The sequence below is a fragment of the Argentina silus genome (genome assembly GCF_951799395.1).
Source record: "Argentina silus genome assembly, chromosome: 15".
Taxonomy (NCBI): domain Eukaryota; kingdom Metazoa; phylum Chordata; class Actinopteri; order Argentiniformes; family Argentinidae; genus Argentina; species Argentina silus.
The window spans coordinates 15,996,198-16,013,899 of NC_139669.1; the positions used below are offsets into that span (position 1 = coordinate 15,996,198).

The 17,702-nt window shown below is 41.7% G+C and overlaps 2 protein-coding genes across 3 annotated transcripts; both read left to right on the forward strand.

The window, feature by feature from the left end:
• Window positions 1-5,511: 5,511 nt before the first annotated feature.
• On the forward strand, window positions 5,512-7,084 carry LOC310815879 (C-X-C motif chemokine 11-1-like). 2 transcript variants are annotated; one of them, XM_083685828.1, is made up of 4 exons: window positions 5,512-5,737; window positions 5,924-6,053; window positions 6,289-6,366; window positions 6,737-7,084. In XM_083685828.1, exons 1-4 carry the CDS (start codon window positions 5,674-5,676, stop codon window positions 6,783-6,785), a joined length of 321 nt encoding a protein of 106 aa, XP_083541954.1. In that variant the 5' UTR covers window positions 5,512-5,673; the 3' UTR covers window positions 6,786-7,084. The 2 variants fall into 2 exon arrangements, with proteins under 2 accessions (XP_083541954.1, XP_083541955.1); XM_083685829.1 differs by having other exon boundaries at window positions 5,518-5,737; window positions 5,936-6,053.
• Window positions 7,085-8,481: 1,397 nt separating this feature from the next.
• On the forward strand, window positions 8,482-16,531 carry LOC310815826 (putative monooxygenase p33MONOX). The gene is made up of 8 exons (XM_083685763.1): window positions 8,482-8,612; window positions 9,974-10,064; window positions 10,266-10,447; window positions 11,197-11,320; window positions 11,504-11,631; window positions 14,443-14,606; window positions 14,907-15,100; window positions 15,271-16,531. The coding sequence occupies exons 2-8, from the start codon at window positions 10,037-10,039 to the stop codon at window positions 15,474-15,476; spliced, it is 1,026 nt and encodes a 341-aa protein (XP_083541889.1). The 5' UTR covers window positions 8,482-8,612; window positions 9,974-10,036; the 3' UTR covers window positions 15,477-16,531.
• The last annotated feature ends 1,171 nt before the right edge of the window (window positions 16,532-17,702 follow it).

The following is a 17,702-nucleotide window of genomic DNA, read 5'->3' on the forward strand; positions in this document are numbered from 1 at the left end:
ACAGAGGAAAGTTTGTGCTGGGTTGTCTGTCGTATTTATTGACTTTAAACCAATTTCTCCTCTTCCACTACATTGGTGGTGATTAATTACAGTGTTTATCATACATAATACACTGCCGTAATTACAGTGCCATTGTAATTTGCAGTGCATTAGCCTGCACAGTAGTCGGAAATTATAGTCGGAAATTAGAGCAATATTATCTGCACAGCCCCCCTGTTTGAGGAGGAAGAGGTGCTGACGTTACTTGTTCCTCTGATGCTTCGGTCTCTGTGGTTTTGCTGAACTAGTAGTAAATAGTAACACATTTCCGGCCATTGCTTACAGTTGGCTCTTTCATACGTTATTATGAAATCATTTTTAGGTAGACAATCATTTTGAAAATAATGAGTTTTTAAGTGGTTTCTAGATGTTCTAGAACGAGAGGTTTAAAATGTTTATAGGTTTATAGGTTTAAAATGTTTAGGTTCACTATTCGGTCGACTCGGTTTGACCATTCGCTATTGGACGCACACTCTGTAACTTTTGGCTGAAAACCATATTCAATCACAAATCCTATTTGTCGTCTCTACAGTACTTAAACCCTGTGGTTTCAGCTCAACCATCACGGAAGAGCATCGCCAAATTTGGTAAAGCCAAGTTCAACGGTTTTCCCCTTGTGCGAACCTGCTACTCTCTGAGTTAGCAGGCTAACACAGGAAGGTCGCTAGCTCTCTGTCTGCGCTTCCAACACAGGGTTCTCCGATGGGGATGGGATGGGGATGGGGATGGGGATGGGGATGGGGATGGGGATGGGGATGGGGATGGGGATGGGGATGGGGCTGAACAGGACCCCCTTTCCTTCTGCCCAGCTCCTTATAGGGACATGGGAGGTGAAGGTTGAGGTCGCCCTCTGGAGACTGTTTACGGAGCCTCCTCCGAGCTCCCCTGGGCCCTGCCACCGCCCAAGAGGAAACAGCCAAACAGTGGCCTTTTAAGGTCTGACCATGGACTTGGTAGCTCAATATTACATACAAAAAAATGCCTCCTCACATTTCCCCACATTTTACCCCCACAGAGTACCTTAGCTTTGAACAGACAGGGTTTGTGCACTCTACGTTCTACTATAAATAAATAAAAAACACATGAAATATTCACTGGTATGAAATATTAAAACTAAAGCTAACAGAGTGATTCCTGTCAAAAGGAGATGAAGATTATCTTGCGGCTGCATCTGCCCACAGGAAATCTCACATGCTGTTTTTTTTTTTTTTTTTATCTCTATGGAAAACCACATAGATGGAGAGATATGACATCTGCTCTCTATTCACACTTGCAAGCAGTAAACTATTATAGTGACAGTGTGTAGCAGTGGGAAGCAGGGGAGGCTCGTGGAGGTAGAAATCGGAGGACGGGCTCATTGTAATGCATGGAATGGAATGAGGAATGGTATCAAACACAAGTGGGAAGAGAATGTGCTTAAAATGACATTATTTTGGTGTCATTAAGGCACTGCTTTTTAGAAACAGTGATATAAGGAACCTGTGATAAAGCATTTCTCGGCTTCTTCCATCCAACTTCCAAAATGGACCCCTACCTCCTACCCCATAGGTTGCCTGGCTAATAAGACATACTATTTAGCCATTGATAGCAAGCCACAAAGATCACTATAGTACCTCGTGATCTGGCATGGTAGGAAACCCCATAGGCACTTCTGATCTGAAAGGATTGGAAAATGTAGGCCTACGGCAACAATTGTAAATAGCCTGTACCCTGGTGATGTGGATTGTTCACCATATTGCTACACTAACTGGACCCTTTCAGGTCTAAATGCCTTGTTCTAGGGGATAGGGCTTTGAATGAAACATTTGTTAACCCACATACTGTATAAATGCAGTGTGTGGGACCACCCTGACCAAAAGCCTCATTCTGCTAGGAGGCTTATCTCTGTGCTTCCCCAAATATAGAGATGACTCACAGACCAGAGACCTCTTTTGTTTTTCCCCTTTCTCATCTGAGATAGTAACCACTTCTCTAATGGTAGCACTACCTTTGCCTTACAGAGATTGTAGGCTTTATCAACCCTAGACACAGCAAGAGTACTCAATAGTAGTAGTAGTAGTAGTAGTAGTAGTAGTAGTAGTAGTAGTAGTAGTAGTAGTAGTAGTAGTAGCAACAAATCACTGACAAATATTGAGTCCCTGATTTGTTATCTGTGTCAGTGTCAATCTAAGTGATGTTTGTTTGTTTGTTTGTAATGTTTGTTTGTTTGTTTGTTTGTTTGTTTTCACCCCCCCCCCCCCCCAAAAAAAAAAGATGCTTGCAAAAAACTAAATATTTAGTCCCATAAACGTTAATGCTTAAATTGTAACGTCCCACACTTCTGTCTTTGTTTCATGTTATTTCATTTATTGTTTCCTGTTTATTTTTGTCTATTGGATTTAAGATTTTATCTCAGAGTCATGCATTTGAGTCCTCTGCCTAGTACTCCAGTCATTACATTAATATCAATTAATATATATATTACATATTACACCTAATTATGGCCTATTCTGGACAGTAGGGAAGTGGTCAGGAGTATGGTGTATTCCTAACCTCATGCCCAGACTATTGCACAGCACAACGACTCAAACTTGGCCTTGGTGGGAGTTCAATTTACTGTGAGTGAAGCATTTGTTATTTTTTGATTTCTGCGAATCACACTGTTGCGAGATGTAGCTCTGAATCTGAAATATGTGGGGTGGAAGTACTGTGGGAGATGATTGATGCGAAGTACAGCCAATGGCAATGCGCCGTCCGTTTTCAACGGTCATTCTATTGGCATAATGAAGGCCAAGTTTGACGCATCGGTCCACCAGACCTTTCACGCATTTGGGCAGAAGTGTCTGGGAACAAGACTTGGTGTTTTCCTAGCTCTACTCTCACCAGACTTTCTGCTAGGGACAGAAACAGGACCTGAAAGTAGGGTTACCCAATCATTTGGGGGAAACCTATTCACCCAACTCTAAAATAACACACTTTTACCCGAAATTACCACATGTATAGAATTAAAGAAAGAATGAATTGACAGACATGGATACTTGAATGGACATTTATGGGCTATATTAACTGATCAAGTATGTGTGACCCATAGACCAATGAATGCACCTACAGTTGTGGTCAGAAGTTTACATACACTTGTAAAGAACATGTATGTCATGGGAGTCTTGAGTTTCCAATCATTTCTAACTCTTATTTTTCTGTGATGGATTGATTGGAGCACATACTTCTTTGTCACAAAAAACATTCATGAAGTTTGGTTCTTTTATGAATTTATTATGGTTCTTCTGAAAATGTGACAAAATCTGCTGGGTCAAAAATATACATACAGCAATGCTAATATTTGGCTAAATGTCCCTTGGCCATTTTCACCTCAATTAGACGCATTTGGTAGCCATCCACAAGCTTCTGGGTTAGGGTTAGGGTTAGGGGTTAGCACAAGCATCAATAATGTGAGAATATTATTAAGTACACCGCAGTATACAGCTTCTCAGAAAGTCACGTTTTAGAAAGGAAAAAGGAGCTTAAGCAAAGGTGCAGAGACAAGAGGTGTTAACCACACAAGCAACATGTTGCAGAGACCACTGTCAAACGGAAAGACCTGAAACCCCCCAATGCACACACACATACATTACAAGCAACACAAACATACAAACAACACATCACTTATCAAATCACAAATCACTTATTATTGACAATACAGATAACTGTATGTCATGGAAAGTCATCTGGCATTTATACAGACAGGAGAGAAGCTCAGTCAGCATGGTTTTATACTTTTAGAATCCATCACCTAATTAAACACAACTCACTACTAGTCTACAAAACCACAGAGCCTGAGGTATCAGGAACCTGTAACCTTAGCAACTCTTCCTCCTCAAACAGGGGAGCTGTGCAGATAATATCGGTCTGATTTCAGCCCATGACTGTGCAGGCTAATGTAAGTTACAATGGCACATTTACATTTACATTTATGGCATTTAGCAGACGACTTTATCCAAAGCGACTTACAAGAAATACATTTGTTTAAGTAAGTGAATCATCTATCCATCAGTCATCATAAGATAAAGTAATCAATGCTCAGACCAGGGGCCATAGACAGTCACAATGCTAGAAGAAGGTATTTGTATTTTATTTTATTAGCAGGAGAGAAACTTGTACAGGGGGGAAGTGGGGGTGAAGAGGTCTTTAGGAGGGAACACATGTGTGATAAATACTGTAGTAAATCACAAACAATGTAGTGTAAGAGTCTCTTCAGGTTCAATGAATATGACAGGTAACAAGAATATACTTTACTTATTATAACAAAGGAAACAGAAAATATGACAACCTTCACTGCATCACAGCCCATGCAAACTGTAAACAGTAGCACAGTGCATAACTAAATCCATTAAACCAATAAGATCACTTTCAAAATAAATCACATTTATTAAGATAAAATATAAAGTGAATCTCAATATCAATCTCAAATATAGAATGAATCGATTGAAATATAAAATATAAAATAAACATCATGTAGATCTCACAGTAGTTTTTACAGAAAATATTCATTGAGAGCTCATGCCCAAACATAACCAAACATGTAGGTACACACACACACACACACACACACACACACACACACACACACACACACACACACACACACACACACACACACACACACAAACACACACCTGCAATTAAACATGATACATACAAGCATCCTGTACTTTATCTGTGAAATACAGTGAGCACAAAAGACCCAAATATATATATGGTGATGTATATACTATATAGATGCTTGCATGTACAGTAAAAGTCCTCACGAGTCATTTAAAAAGACATTAAGAGATACTCACCACAACACACTTTCTGTAACCAGACCTTACTCAAAAAGTAACCCTAACCCTAAAGTAACACTAACCCTAAAGTAACACTAACCCTAACCCTAACCCTAATCATTATAAAATACACCATAAGAAAAGTGATTAAGTTCTTTCAGTTTTTATTGATTTTAGTTAGTAAAATAATTAGTCAGAGCTGACCTGTAAAGACGATAAAGCATACAGTAAAACATACAGTAAAACATACAGTAAAACATACAGTAAAACATACAGTAAAACATACAGTACATCAAACCTTAGACTGCATTTCAAGTCACTCGGATAAGGGAGGTTAATCTGTTAATATGAGATTTGCTGCATTCCTTTGATCTTTGGAAATTGTGTTAGGCCACAGTCAACTATTCATTCAACGAGGGTTAAAAACATGGAGTTAAAGCCAATGTGTCAGTCAAACACAGTCAAACACACAGCCAATATGTATGTAAATGAATGCAAAATACAGTGAAACTTAAAAGTAAAGTAATTCTAAAGTAGCTAGCAGAGAGAGTGGTGGTAGAGGGGGCTTGTTGCGGTTTGAAAGTTTCAGTTTCCAGAGAAGGAAATTTCCCCTCATCACAACAAAGGTTAGGTAACGGCGTCAGACATGAGTATATAAGAGACCTCTTCTCTCCAGACCTTACTGAACTTCTGTCTTTCTCTCTCCCACACTCATCATACTTCTCTTTCTCACACTCATCTCATTTTCAAAACTCTGCATTTGAGCACAAGAGGGACTCATCTCCAGCATCAACAGCAGCACCAGAGACGACCGCAACGCGAACGCAAGACAACCATGACCATGAACACCAAAGTCCTCCTGCTCCTCGCAGTCACTGTCTGCATCGCGGTTGCCCAACGTAATTTGACCACTCTTCACCATGTATCATTACTATGTTCTAGAATGTTTTTTTTTTCTTTTCGTTTTGTTTATAGCAAGACACAAACAGTAATATCAATTATGTAGTGATGAAGAGGATATTTGATGTTTTTATATTGCTATGTCGTCACTATTTGCTTCAGTATTATTAAGTTGCAATAATCAGTTCAACCCATAGGTTCCGTTAGCCAGCGTTGTCTGTGTCGACGGGTGAGGGACAAGTTTGGGCTTCCATCGGCTGTCGAGGACATCCAGATTATTCCCCCCTCCCCGTCCTGTGACAAAATGGAGATTATGTGAGTATTTGTCTGTTCTGTCTATTCTGTCTATTCTGTCTGTCTGTCTGTTCTGTCTGTCTGTTCTGTCTGTCTGTCTGTCTTGGTCCTTCAGATCACCTTCCACCACCCTGCTGTCTGTCTGTCTGTCTGTCTGTCTGTCTGTCTGTCTGGTGATCTATAGATTAAGTTATGATAATCACATATTGTTATACAGTATCAATTAAACCAAATGTGTCATTCTATCTCCTCACAGTGTCCGTCTTAAAGAAGGAGTGCTGTACTGTCTGGACCCCAAGATGAAAAAAGTGCAGCTTCTTCTCGCCAACTTCCTGTGAGTACAAGTTATAAAACCATGACTTCCTACATGACTTCTAGCTGTTCTTTTAAACCCGCAGCATTTGGACCAAGCAATGAGTTTGGTAGATCACCACTTGGGAGTGTAATTATGTATCATACACAAATCTATTCTTTATGTGATTAATTCACTATCACATTATATGTAATGTAGTGTCTTTGAGTACTGAGAAAAACGCTATACAAAATAAATGCATTATTATTATTATTATTATTATTATTATTATTATTAATGATAATAATAATAATAATAATAATAATAATGAAGGTGGTAACTGTGTAACACTCTAGTAAACAATGAAGTGTGTGTGAACTCATCTTATCTCCTGTTTGATTGGTTTCTACAGGAAGAGGCAAACAGCCGCCCCGACTTCTCCCAGTATAACAGAGCAGTGATATGTGACTCCCTCTCTGAGACTCCCAGTTTTACCCCGTGATGGGACCATCTCTGACTCGGAATTTGCACTATTAGACCAGTCTAAGCTCCCTTCTGTCTCTCTAAATGTTAGATGTTAGACAGTATATGCCAAAGCAGTTTCAAGCTCCTTTTTCTATTCAACTTGTATGTCTATAGTATGCTGTTGCTTTTTTGTATTTGATTCTGTTTTTGCACAGTTACTGCACATTGTTCATGTATTCCTTTTGTCCTGTGCATTGTCAAATGTCAGAAGAAGAGATTAAATCAATTTTCTTTACATGCAAATGTGTTATAATCCAAAACGCGTAGGACATGTACAGTATGTTCAGAAAAGGTACAAATGACAGAATACGTAATCTGTCTTTCCTCTCAGAGGTCCAATGTAATGCAGGACCAACATAAATAGCGCCATCATGTGGCTACATTAGAGCAGTGCATAGGGCCAATGTGTGAATAGAGTGAGTATCTGCAGGGTCATGCTACATCTTGAGTACAGCCTGCCATGCAGGTAGAGCAATGTTGTCATGTGGTTGACAAAACATGCTTGAATATCGCATAATATCCTGTATGCATTCCAAGACCTAGAAGTACTGGACAGGCACATGACGTGGATACGATTTAGGGTCCTGTGACTGCTGTCGTGGGGGTAAAATCTTAGTAAAGCAATGTCTCTGCGTGCCCTGTCTTTCCTTCTCGTCATAAATCAGCGTTTCCCTACGTCTTACAAAAACGTCCTTACTTAAGACCATCACATGGTTCCTCCTGGCGGTCAGGGGTGATAGGAAACCCGAGCAGAGGAGACAGGGCCGTCAATCTGATGAGGTTGGTCTTTATTTTAGGCTTAATATAAACCAGGAACAGCATGTGTTCCCATTCCAGCACCAGGTGTGTCACGTACGTCGTGTTTACAGCCAAGAGTCCCACAGAAACACAACACACGGGGGGATCCTCTCCATACTAGTAAAGAACGTCTCTAGCATCCTCATCAACTCAGAGAGAGGAGGGTTCAATCAGCTAAATGGCATATATATAATGGTGTGCAGTGTGATGTCTGTTCTGTCACGTCTATCCAGGTTATGCAATGGCGGTACACAGGCTGTGCCCATTTTTACAGAACTTTTAACAACGACAGCTGCTGCTGAGTTTCCTATTACAAGTTTAAAGAGGAAGCATGATTCATGGTTGTTTGTTTGGAGGTCTGTAAAAAGAAAAAAGGGATTTAAAAATTCGCTCAACTCAATCTGAATGTGCAACAGGTTTACAACTATACATGAATACAATGTACATATAGATGGTGCAGTTATGCAGGTTTGCAAAAATAATATAGGCTTCAACTGTTTAGCCAAATTTCCTGCAGCCTGTTGATGTTGATGTTATGTATTGATGTTATTTTTTTTTGTACTGCATGATGTACACAGATGTTTGTATTGCAAACGGTAGGAATATTGAAGACATGAAAATAAATGAAATTAAGAATTATGAATTAAGAGCAATGGGCAAAGCAATAGCACATATTCTACACTTCAACGTGTCTAAACAAATCTATGCACTGCGGGAACTTTCACTTTTAGAACTGCGAACACAACAGGATCACTTCCGCATATTCCAGTGGAGGATGGCCGCCCGTTCCTTCATTCATTGGTGCCGCAGCTCTCTACTCCCGACACGAGTTTACTTGCCACCCACGTCCAAAAGTCATGGATGAGACGAACAGTATTTGTTTATTCACCCAAAACGCATCGCAGGAATTGCGCTTTTGACTCACTGTTGACTGACTATTGACAACGCGCAGGTATCCGTCAGAGGTGAGCACACTGCTTATTATATATTATATATATTTATAATATTATATTATATATATATCCTTATTATATTCTATCTGTGGCTCAGTTGGTAGAGCATGGCGTTAACAACGCTAAGGTTGTGGGTTTGATTCCAGCTGGGACCATATATACTGGGAAATGTATACACTCACCGCAATGTAAGTCGCTTTGGATAAAAGCGTCAGCTAAATGGCACATATATAGATTTTTTATATATTAGATATTTTTTTAAATTATTATTATTAATGCAAACATCTTGTTCTCAGTCGATATGGATTGGAATACTGTTTTGTCATTTACCTACTACTACATGTATTACATCTTAAATCAACATTAATGACAGGGCTATAATGCAACTTTATCATAATCATCATTAGAATTATAATTGTTTTACAGAGTATAGGCTTTATTTAATTCTATTAACCTCGCACGTTGCATTTTTTGCAAGTCACTGTCTGACCATCTGCTACTGTACTGCTGGCGTTGGCCATTTCAGGAAAGGTTATACCAGCCGTCTTGACCCGTGACAATCGCACAGCATGTTCTTACGTAATAGAAGTATGTGGTTTTTATTGACCAAGCTACTCAAAATGTAATCTACGACTACTATTGTTCAATTCCTGCTGTCTGTCAATAATACACAGCAATAGGGGCCACCAGAGAAGACAGTTTTGTTCGAGTTGGTTCAAAGATTAGAAAGTAGAGTTAGGTTGCTACTAACCACAATATACCAGAATAATTGTTATAGGGGTATGTTGTCAGATAAACATCATTGGCTTGTTGCAATGATAACACAAAGTCCTTTGCAATCTACAGCTTTACAGATGCAATTGAAACCTTTTTTTTTAAAGAAAGAAAATGAGAAATAAGAGAGTTGAATCATTGTTTCACCACCATATCTGGTGTGTACGTGTGAGTGTGTGTGTGTGTGTGTGTGTGTGTGTGTGTGTGTGTGTGTGTGTGTGTGTGTGTGTGTGTGTGTGTGTGTGTGTGTGTGACTTCTCATCTTCCAGCAAATGACACTCTAACGCCAAACGTCAAATGCCCTTTTCAAACGGCTGGTAACTGGACTCTAGATCTATTTGGGAGGCTTAGACACTGTCCCAGGACACTGTGCTCTTTCCTTAACAAACATAAAACACTGCTATATTTGTCTATTAAACTTCAGTATTCCATTCCAACCTTCAGATTTAAACCCCAAATTTGAAGTGGTGTAAGTGGGCTTTAGCTGTGATAGTTAAGCTGATATCAATATTGCGTCACTAATACAGGTCTCTAAATAGCAGACCTATGGATCTGGCCCACCATGCTCCTCTCATTGTTGTATGCCTTTCTGACTGCAGGTTAGGAACCCAGACAGGACCTATACAGTCACCTCCAACCTCAGAGATAGCCTGGCCTTTCTGATGGCATCCAGGCGGGGAGAAATACCAGGTAATACATTTCATTGTATTTTCTTTGGTTTTTACAAATATAATGTATTTGTTTATAATGATGATGCTGCTGCTGCTGCTGCTGATGATGATGATGATGATGATGATGATGATGATGATGATGATAAGGAGAAGCAGCATTCAGGTTGTAATGAAAACCTGCTCTTATGTTTTTTCTCATGTCTTTGTGTCCATGGCTCAGCCCTGGAGTCTGGGATGTCGGGACTGTTCGGGGGGATGTCGTCCCCTGTTGGGATGACACGGCGCACCTTCAGCTACGACGAAAACCTGGACGCCCACATGCATTCCCCGCCGCCTGACACGAGTTTCAACATCCTGTGGAAGGACCCTGTCTTCCCTCAGAGGAAGTTCAGGATTGGAGACGTGAGGCTCCTTTTAACTTGAGAACAGTGCTCCCTAGTCTCGTTCCCAGACACTTCACCCAAACGTGTGAAAGGTCTGGTGGACCAACGCGTCAAACTTGGCCTTCATTAAGCCAATGGAAAGAGTGTTGAAAACGGACGCTGCGTAGCCAATGGCTGTACTTCACATCAATCGTCTCTCCCCCAGTGCTTGCACACCACACGTTTCTGATTCGGAGCTACGTCTCGCAACCGTGTTATTCGCAGAAATCAAATAATAACAAATACTTTACTCAGTAAATTCACTCCCACCAAGGCCAGGGTTGAGTCGTTGGTATTCCAGGCTTATATGCGTTGTGCGCAATAGCCTGGGAATGAGGTTAGGTGGACTCTAACCCTGGTCCTGGAGAGCAACCGCAGTGCAGGCCGGCACTAGAACACCTGATATGTAGTCAAGGTCTTAACGATGTGTTGATGAGTAGAATGAACCAGACATCCTATTGCTGGCTGCGGAACAGGCTGGTCCTTCATTGCTCTCTGCTAGGAACAGTGTTGGGGACCTATATAGCATAAGCTGTATAGCATAATACTCCCTTGGAGTCAAGTCACTCCTGTTTCGCCCGGAGGACGGATCAGGGGGAACATAGTTTGAACAAGCCCCAATGTACAGTAAAGCCTCTGTTTCTCAATCTGTTTTCTATAACTTACCGTTACTCTACATCATGGGTTCATACGTTGTTTATGATCTAATCAATGAACGCTTGTGACCAGGAGGGGGAGAATGGGAAGCTGTTGACCCACCCAGGTGGTCAGTTTGAGGGAGCGCCTGCTGCCAAGCCACCTGTCCCTGTAGTCAAGGCCAAGGCCTCCTCTCTCATGAGCACACTCATGATCAGTAAGTACAACACTGACCCTCCTTATTAACATTACCATACAACATTACATTCATTCACAGAGCAATTCCACGGGCATTCAAAATAAAGGAATAGATTCACAAATCCTAAAATGTACGTGGCAATTGCTTCCTTAGCTATTATATGCTATACTAACACCCCTCACTTTGAAACCCCTCCTTTAGAGCAGACCCAGGAGAACCTCCAGAGGTTTGAGCACCAGGCTGGGTTGACTGATGCAGGCTACACCCCCCACAAGGGCCTCTCTGCAGAGGACACCCGCTTCCACCTGCTGGTCGAGGGCCCCCTCCCTGTGAGTATGCAGGAATGGAGGTCTCCGGGTTCACAGTAGATGTTCCCTGCCGGCGTAGATCTAAGATCAACTTACCTTCCACAAAATCCCTAGCCTCAGGCATGCTTGCTGTGATGTTTATATGAGGCGTCATGTGATAGGAAACGTGAATGTGCAGTATTCCAGCTCAGATGAAGGTGCTATCTAGCTGTCATTCACCCATATATGTAAAAAAAAAACATTGCTGGTTAACAATGCAGTTACTCACAATTATTCTAAAAGAATACAAAAGAACACAACCGTGTACAAGACAGTGATCCTGGATTCACCTCAGAGAAGAGGCTGTTTGATTTGGCTGCTTAAATAGGTCACTCTGTTCAATAGCATGATTACTCTTATCAGAGTGGGTCAGATTCAGATTTTGCAATCTAGAGTCTAGAACATGACCATGGGGTTATGGTGTAGAAGAGTGGTGTGTGTGTGTGTGTGTGTGTGTGTGTGTGTGTGTGTGTGTGTGTGTGTGTGTGTGTGTGTGTGTGTGTGCGTGTGCGTGTGCGTGTGCGTGTGTGTGCGTGCAGTTGGTGGTGTATGATTAACATATTTTTTCAACCCCATGTGTCCCACCCTCTTCAGAGACCAATGAGACTGTTCAAAGATGTTGCAAACAGTAAACAGCTCATTGAACTTTTTGGGGCCCAAAGTCAAGGTTTGAAACTGTTGTGCTGTTGAATATCGACTCATGTTCAAGAGGATACTTTGGTTTGATTTACAGCAACAACGGAAAAGAAAGAAAACGATGGTAGTTAGGCCACATATTATTTGTGGAACCATATAACATTGTGTGAAGGACTCAATGGATTTTTTTTTGTGAAACACTACGTTACATTTTTATAAATTGTCATCCACAGAGTAAAGCCAACTTGTTATGTGACTGATTTGTTGTCAGGGTTCTATGTGTGGATATGCGTCAAAGCTAATATTCACCATAGAATTACAATGGTATTGACACTTTGGTAAACAGATTACGTAATGATGTCTGTTCTTGAGTGTTCTGTGTGTTATGTTGCCAGGCAACGCCTTTAAATGAGACGAGCCCCCTTATTTTCCTGAAAGGGCCAATCAATGAGCTTCTAACAAAGGCTAAAAAAATTTTGGGGCCATATTTGTCGGTCTGTACACATTACTCCGGGCTTTATTTTTGTCACTTAAACTTGAGAAAAATAACGAATAATGGACAAAATGAAAGAGTGGATCGGACTGGAAAGTCAAAGAAATCTTCTCATGAAAAGGTATTTCATCATATGTATATTTGTATAATTAGTTTTTCGACAACAACAATATCCGGGTTTGGTCTAGGCCTTTCTCTGTTTAATTCGCTAGCTTGCTAGTTGGTTGGCTATCTATGTGTGTTGACGAGGTAGCCATGTTATAAGATTACCAACGTTGTTAGTCGTGGTAATATTATCAACAAACGAACAATTAACAAACAATTAACAGTTCTGCGGGATCAATAGTCAGTACTAGAAGACTACCAAACGATGTAGCTAACTATCTAGCTAAAGCTAGGTGCTGCGTTGCCTGCCAACTCATTGGTGCTAGCGTCAGCTGTTTAGGTGCGGCCTTTATCGGGGTTTTTTGGTTTAGCTGAGTTGCACTATTTTTTGGAAATTGCCATTAACATTGGCCGTGTTTACGTTGCGCATTGAAATATAGGCGACAGAGTGGCAAATTAGTAGTTAAATGATTTACACTACAGCAAGGTCGGGGGGTGCTAGCTAGCTATACCCGGACAATGGGGGGGCAAAACTGAAAACTGGGGAACCGAACCTCTACCTAACGCACCATATGGAGTTGCATAATACGGTAATATAACTAATCAGCTGGTTTGAATGTCAGATTTGGATTCCGCTGGCTCAGTTCCACGGGGCTATGTTTGGGATTCAGGCCGAGAGCCAGGTAACCTTAGAATCGAACGAGTGAAAACCCAGGAGAGACTCGGCGTCTCTCACATTCGAACCATGACTACTGCAGAGAGCAGAAGGATGGAGCGAGTACACGAGAGCATGGAGGAACATTCAAACATAGGATATTCCCAAAAGGAATTGAGAATGAACATAGAGAATATCTTTCCTGTGAAAGTCATTAACAAAATCAACAGAATCAGAAAGGTAAGCTTGGAGCTGAGCGGGATCTTATTTTAATCGCCTGTAGCATGATTGTATTAGAATTGTTAGGTGGTTGGATCTTATCCAGTTGCCTGGTTGCCCCAGACAGTTTGTGATGTTAGCCAACAGTTATTACTGTCCTTGTCTGATGGTACAGTCTGGTGCAACCAGGCAAGGTCTTCCATCTATTGTTTTGGCTGTGAGGGAAGACTCCCTGTCGCAGTGCCTTGTGTTGTTGTTATATAATAAAAACACTTGACATGTAGTGATCATCTAATATTAGGCTGATGAGAAGGGACGCCTGCAGTCCAGAGAGCTCTTATAAGGACACCGGTCAGGGCTCAGGTCCAGTGGACTTTGTTTAGCCTGGTGGTCAGCCAGAGAAGTCTGGCCCTCTTCTCTGGCCCCTTGCCTAGTCCTTTTACTGTGGTCAAGAGCAACAGTACAAAGACATTTGATGCAAACGGGGGGGGGGGGGGGATATGAAAAACAGTGGCGACTTTTGTTTTCTGTGTTTTACATGCTCTATTTGACCCAAGGTGTCACAGTCGTGTCCCGTGTCTGTTTCTGTCTGTGCACTTGTGAGTTGGTGGGTTTTGTCTATGCGTGAGTCTCAATAATAACATCTTGCTAAGCCTGACTTGTGTTTACCTCTCTGTCTCTGCAGAAGTTGAGAATGCCAAGCGGGGACTTCAAGGAGGACAAGCTTACGACATCAGCTCAATCCACCCCTTGTGGCACCCCTTCCGTCACCCCCTGTGTCACCCCTTGCGTCACCCCTTGCGCCACCCCGTGCAGCAGTCCCCACGCCTCCCCATCACTCAACCGCAGGTGAGCACCAAATGCTAGGCTAGGCTATCTGAATGGCTGACACTCATGAACAGGAACTGTTTTGAACGTTTGTTTTGTGTTTTCTCAAGCCCCAAGGGCCTAAATGGATAAATGTGACAACGTAGTGACCATTCTCTATTGTAGAATCTGTAGCCCATTTCCTCCCTCAGAATTCGTTGGCATTCATACATACTGCCGATGCGCCCCCTCCTATGTTCTGTCAACGTGGCGTCTTTTCAGGTGGAGTTTAAGTACATTGACTAGCCTCTTAAGTCTCTAATGTTTGTTGTGCGAATACAGGAGCTGGTTCAACCTGAGTTCTGCACCCTTTCTCACCGCACCGGAGCTCGGCAGTCCCAACCCCATTGCAGATATGGGAGGAAACGAAGGAGGAGGAGGAGGAGGAGGAGGAGGGGGGGAGAGGTGGAGCTTCTTTGGAACGCGCCCTGTAGTGCAGAAGTCCTCCACTGACCCTGGGTCAGAAACCAACACAGGTGAGAACAGTCACTCCCTGGGGAGTTTCACTTTACCACCCTATCACATTCTGAGATTGTGAGACTGAGTGAGCTTTGTTTTAAAAAGAAAAGTGACCCAGCCACACTTGTTAACGCCCTTGATTCTTGTCACGTGACTCTGTCTTCCTTCCTCTTCTCCCCCACAATAGGCTTCACACTACAGTCATACTTTGGCATTCAGAAGTCGAACACCATGGAGGGCATCAAGACGCAGGTCAACCTCATGGCAGAGGACCCCGCCAACTTCAAATCCCCCAAGATTGAGATCAGCAGCGTAGAGGGCCAGAGAGCTCTCCAACGGCCACACAAACTCAAACCCAGAGACATGAATGTTCTGACTCCCTCTGGCTTCTGATACCATCCCACCCCCCACCCCCTACACACACACACCCCTTCCATCCCCACTCTCCCAGCCAGTAGCAGGTCTACTATCCCCTGTCTCCTCAGCCTCCTGGAACTCAGAGACGGAGAAGACTGAGGACGAACTACAGAATGAGCACACGTGATGAGCACACTGATCCTGCTGTCTGACGTGACCCCAACCACCAACCCCGCATAGACTTTCCCACTTTAGTGCCACTGCCCCCCCCCATTTCTGGTCCAATTAAAGCATCAAACGGAGCGATTCCACTCGCCACACCTCGAGAGGGTCTACCTTTCTTTTGTTTGTGTATTGTTTTGGGTGCTATGTTATGTAATGCCCTGTTGCTGTTGTTGTTGCCTGGTCAGTGATGGCATGAGATGAAAGAGGCTTTAATGTCTCATGGGATCCCCTGCTATGCAAAATTACTAGATCGTTGAATTCAACTCCCTCTCAATAAAACCACTGTACAGCACCAGCCATTTCACTATATGCTACTCAACCGCCTCCATATTAACATTTTAGGATTTATCTTATGCTCTTATAGTTGGATAGTGTTTTGCTGTGTATGCTTTTATGTTTTTTAAGGTGATGTGGTCTTACTGACATTGTGCCTAAGCTTGCAGCCTGTTTGCTTTTGGTATCTTTGCCTTCAGTTGACTTTTTGTATTTATTTGAAAGAATATCTTAATATTAGTTTTAGTTGAATTAATCAATGGATGAAAGAGTGCTACTGCTGTATTGGAATGAATGTTTTTTTTTTATTTCAATAATAACATCCATATTTCACATTGCTTTGCATCAAATGAATATTGCTTAGTATATAGCAGTATGTTAGGATAATTCCCTATCCACTGTAATGCTTCAAGAATATATGTAAAAAAAGGCAAAGGCATTAAAGTGGTCTTTTGAAATGTTTTTTATATACCATTATTTTAGAATTTTAGTATTTTTTGTTGCAAACTGGTTAAGATTTCCAATAATTAATTGCACAAGAGATTCTGCTTTCCCATTGACTTCAGCTGTAAATAAACTTGACACTAACGAAAGCATCCCGGTGTGTGTTGTCCGAGTTCTTTTTTAAGAAACAAACACAGCATATCTACTCTTTTTTTGTTGTTGTTGTCTATCAAAACAGCGTTTCTCAAATTGGATCCCCCATGTTTAGGTGTACCATGTAGCATGTTATGGAAAATACATTGATAGAACTGTTTTCAGGTTATACACTTTCATATGACTGATACAACTTGTGTAAATACTGTGATTACATTTTCTATAAGCAATAAATACCGGACTCAGATATTGTGGCTACTCAGGACTTGTTTCTTGATTCTTACCTCCGAAGAGCTGAAGTACAGAGTGGTAAATCCTAGACTTCCACCACAAGCATCTGTAGCATCATGTTTTAGGGATGGGGGTCAGGGAGTTACACTAGTAATGTACTTAGTTTTGCAAGTGCATCCTATAATGACTGTGATGTATAATTGATTCATTCACCTTCTTTAGACTTATGTCTAACAGGCTAACTTATGTTAGTGTAAATAATTTTGTTTGGTAAAACACACTGACACTTAGACCATAGTGTAAATACCTGTACCTCCCTGCTCACTAAAAGAGAATTCTCTTAAGATGTAAGACTATATCGAGGAAAAAAAGAGAACACTTTTCATTGTTGGCAACGTTTACTGTGTGCAAGGGTGTCTCTCAGCTGATGCCAGGCTCTCTCAGGGACATCGATTTGCTCCGGATCAGGATGATCTCCTCCCTCTTCCTCCATGTTGGTGGCTATTGACAAGTTGTGTAGCACGGTGCACGTTCCCACAACCTTAGGTGCAAAGGCAGGCAGCCCCTCCAGTGCTGATAGGAAAAGGCTGCATAACCTTGACCCTATGTAATAGAAAGAGGATGGGACATTTAGTATGAGGCTTCATTTAAACGTACCGTTTTGTGTTACGGACATCTGTTTATTCTAACAATTTTGTTATTATTCTATCCTATTTTTAGGTGGATTGTCTCCAAGTCCCTCAATGACACCGGCTGTTCCCTCTCCCTCATTTCCCTCCCCTCCCTCCTTCCTCCTCACCTGCTGTTCTTCCTCCCCGCTCTGGCTTACAAGCAGAGGAATATTAGGACCTCCACTGCTTATTAACCCAACCAGGATGCTCCATCCCTGCTACAAGTGTCCCCCCCAGTTGATGAGTCTAATACATTTGGTATTGA

Bases quoted from the DNA above. Each gene is read 5' to 3' on its own strand.
- LOC310815879 (XM_083685828.1), top strand. From the start codon at position 5,674: ATGACCATGAACACCAAAGTCCTCCTGCTCCTCGCAGTCACTGTCTGC. The intron at 5,738-5,923 runs GTAATTTGACCA...TGCAATAATCAG, and splicing joins CTGCATCGCGGTTGCCCAAC to TTCAACCCATAGGTTCCGTT. The intron at 6,054-6,288 runs GTGAGTATTTGT...ATCTCCTCACAG, and splicing joins TGTGACAAAATGGAGATTAT to TGTCCGTCTTAAAGAAGGAG.
- LOC310815826 (XM_083685763.1), top strand. From the start codon at position 10,037: ATGGCATCCAGGCGGGGAGAAATACCAG. The intron at 11,632-14,442 runs GTGAGTATGCAG...CTGTCTCTGCAG, and splicing joins TGGTCGAGGGCCCCCTCCCT to AAGTTGAGAATGCCAAGCGG. The intron at 14,607-14,906 runs GTGAGCACCAAA...GTGCGAATACAG, and splicing joins TCCCCATCACTCAACCGCAG to GAGCTGGTTCAACCTGAGTT.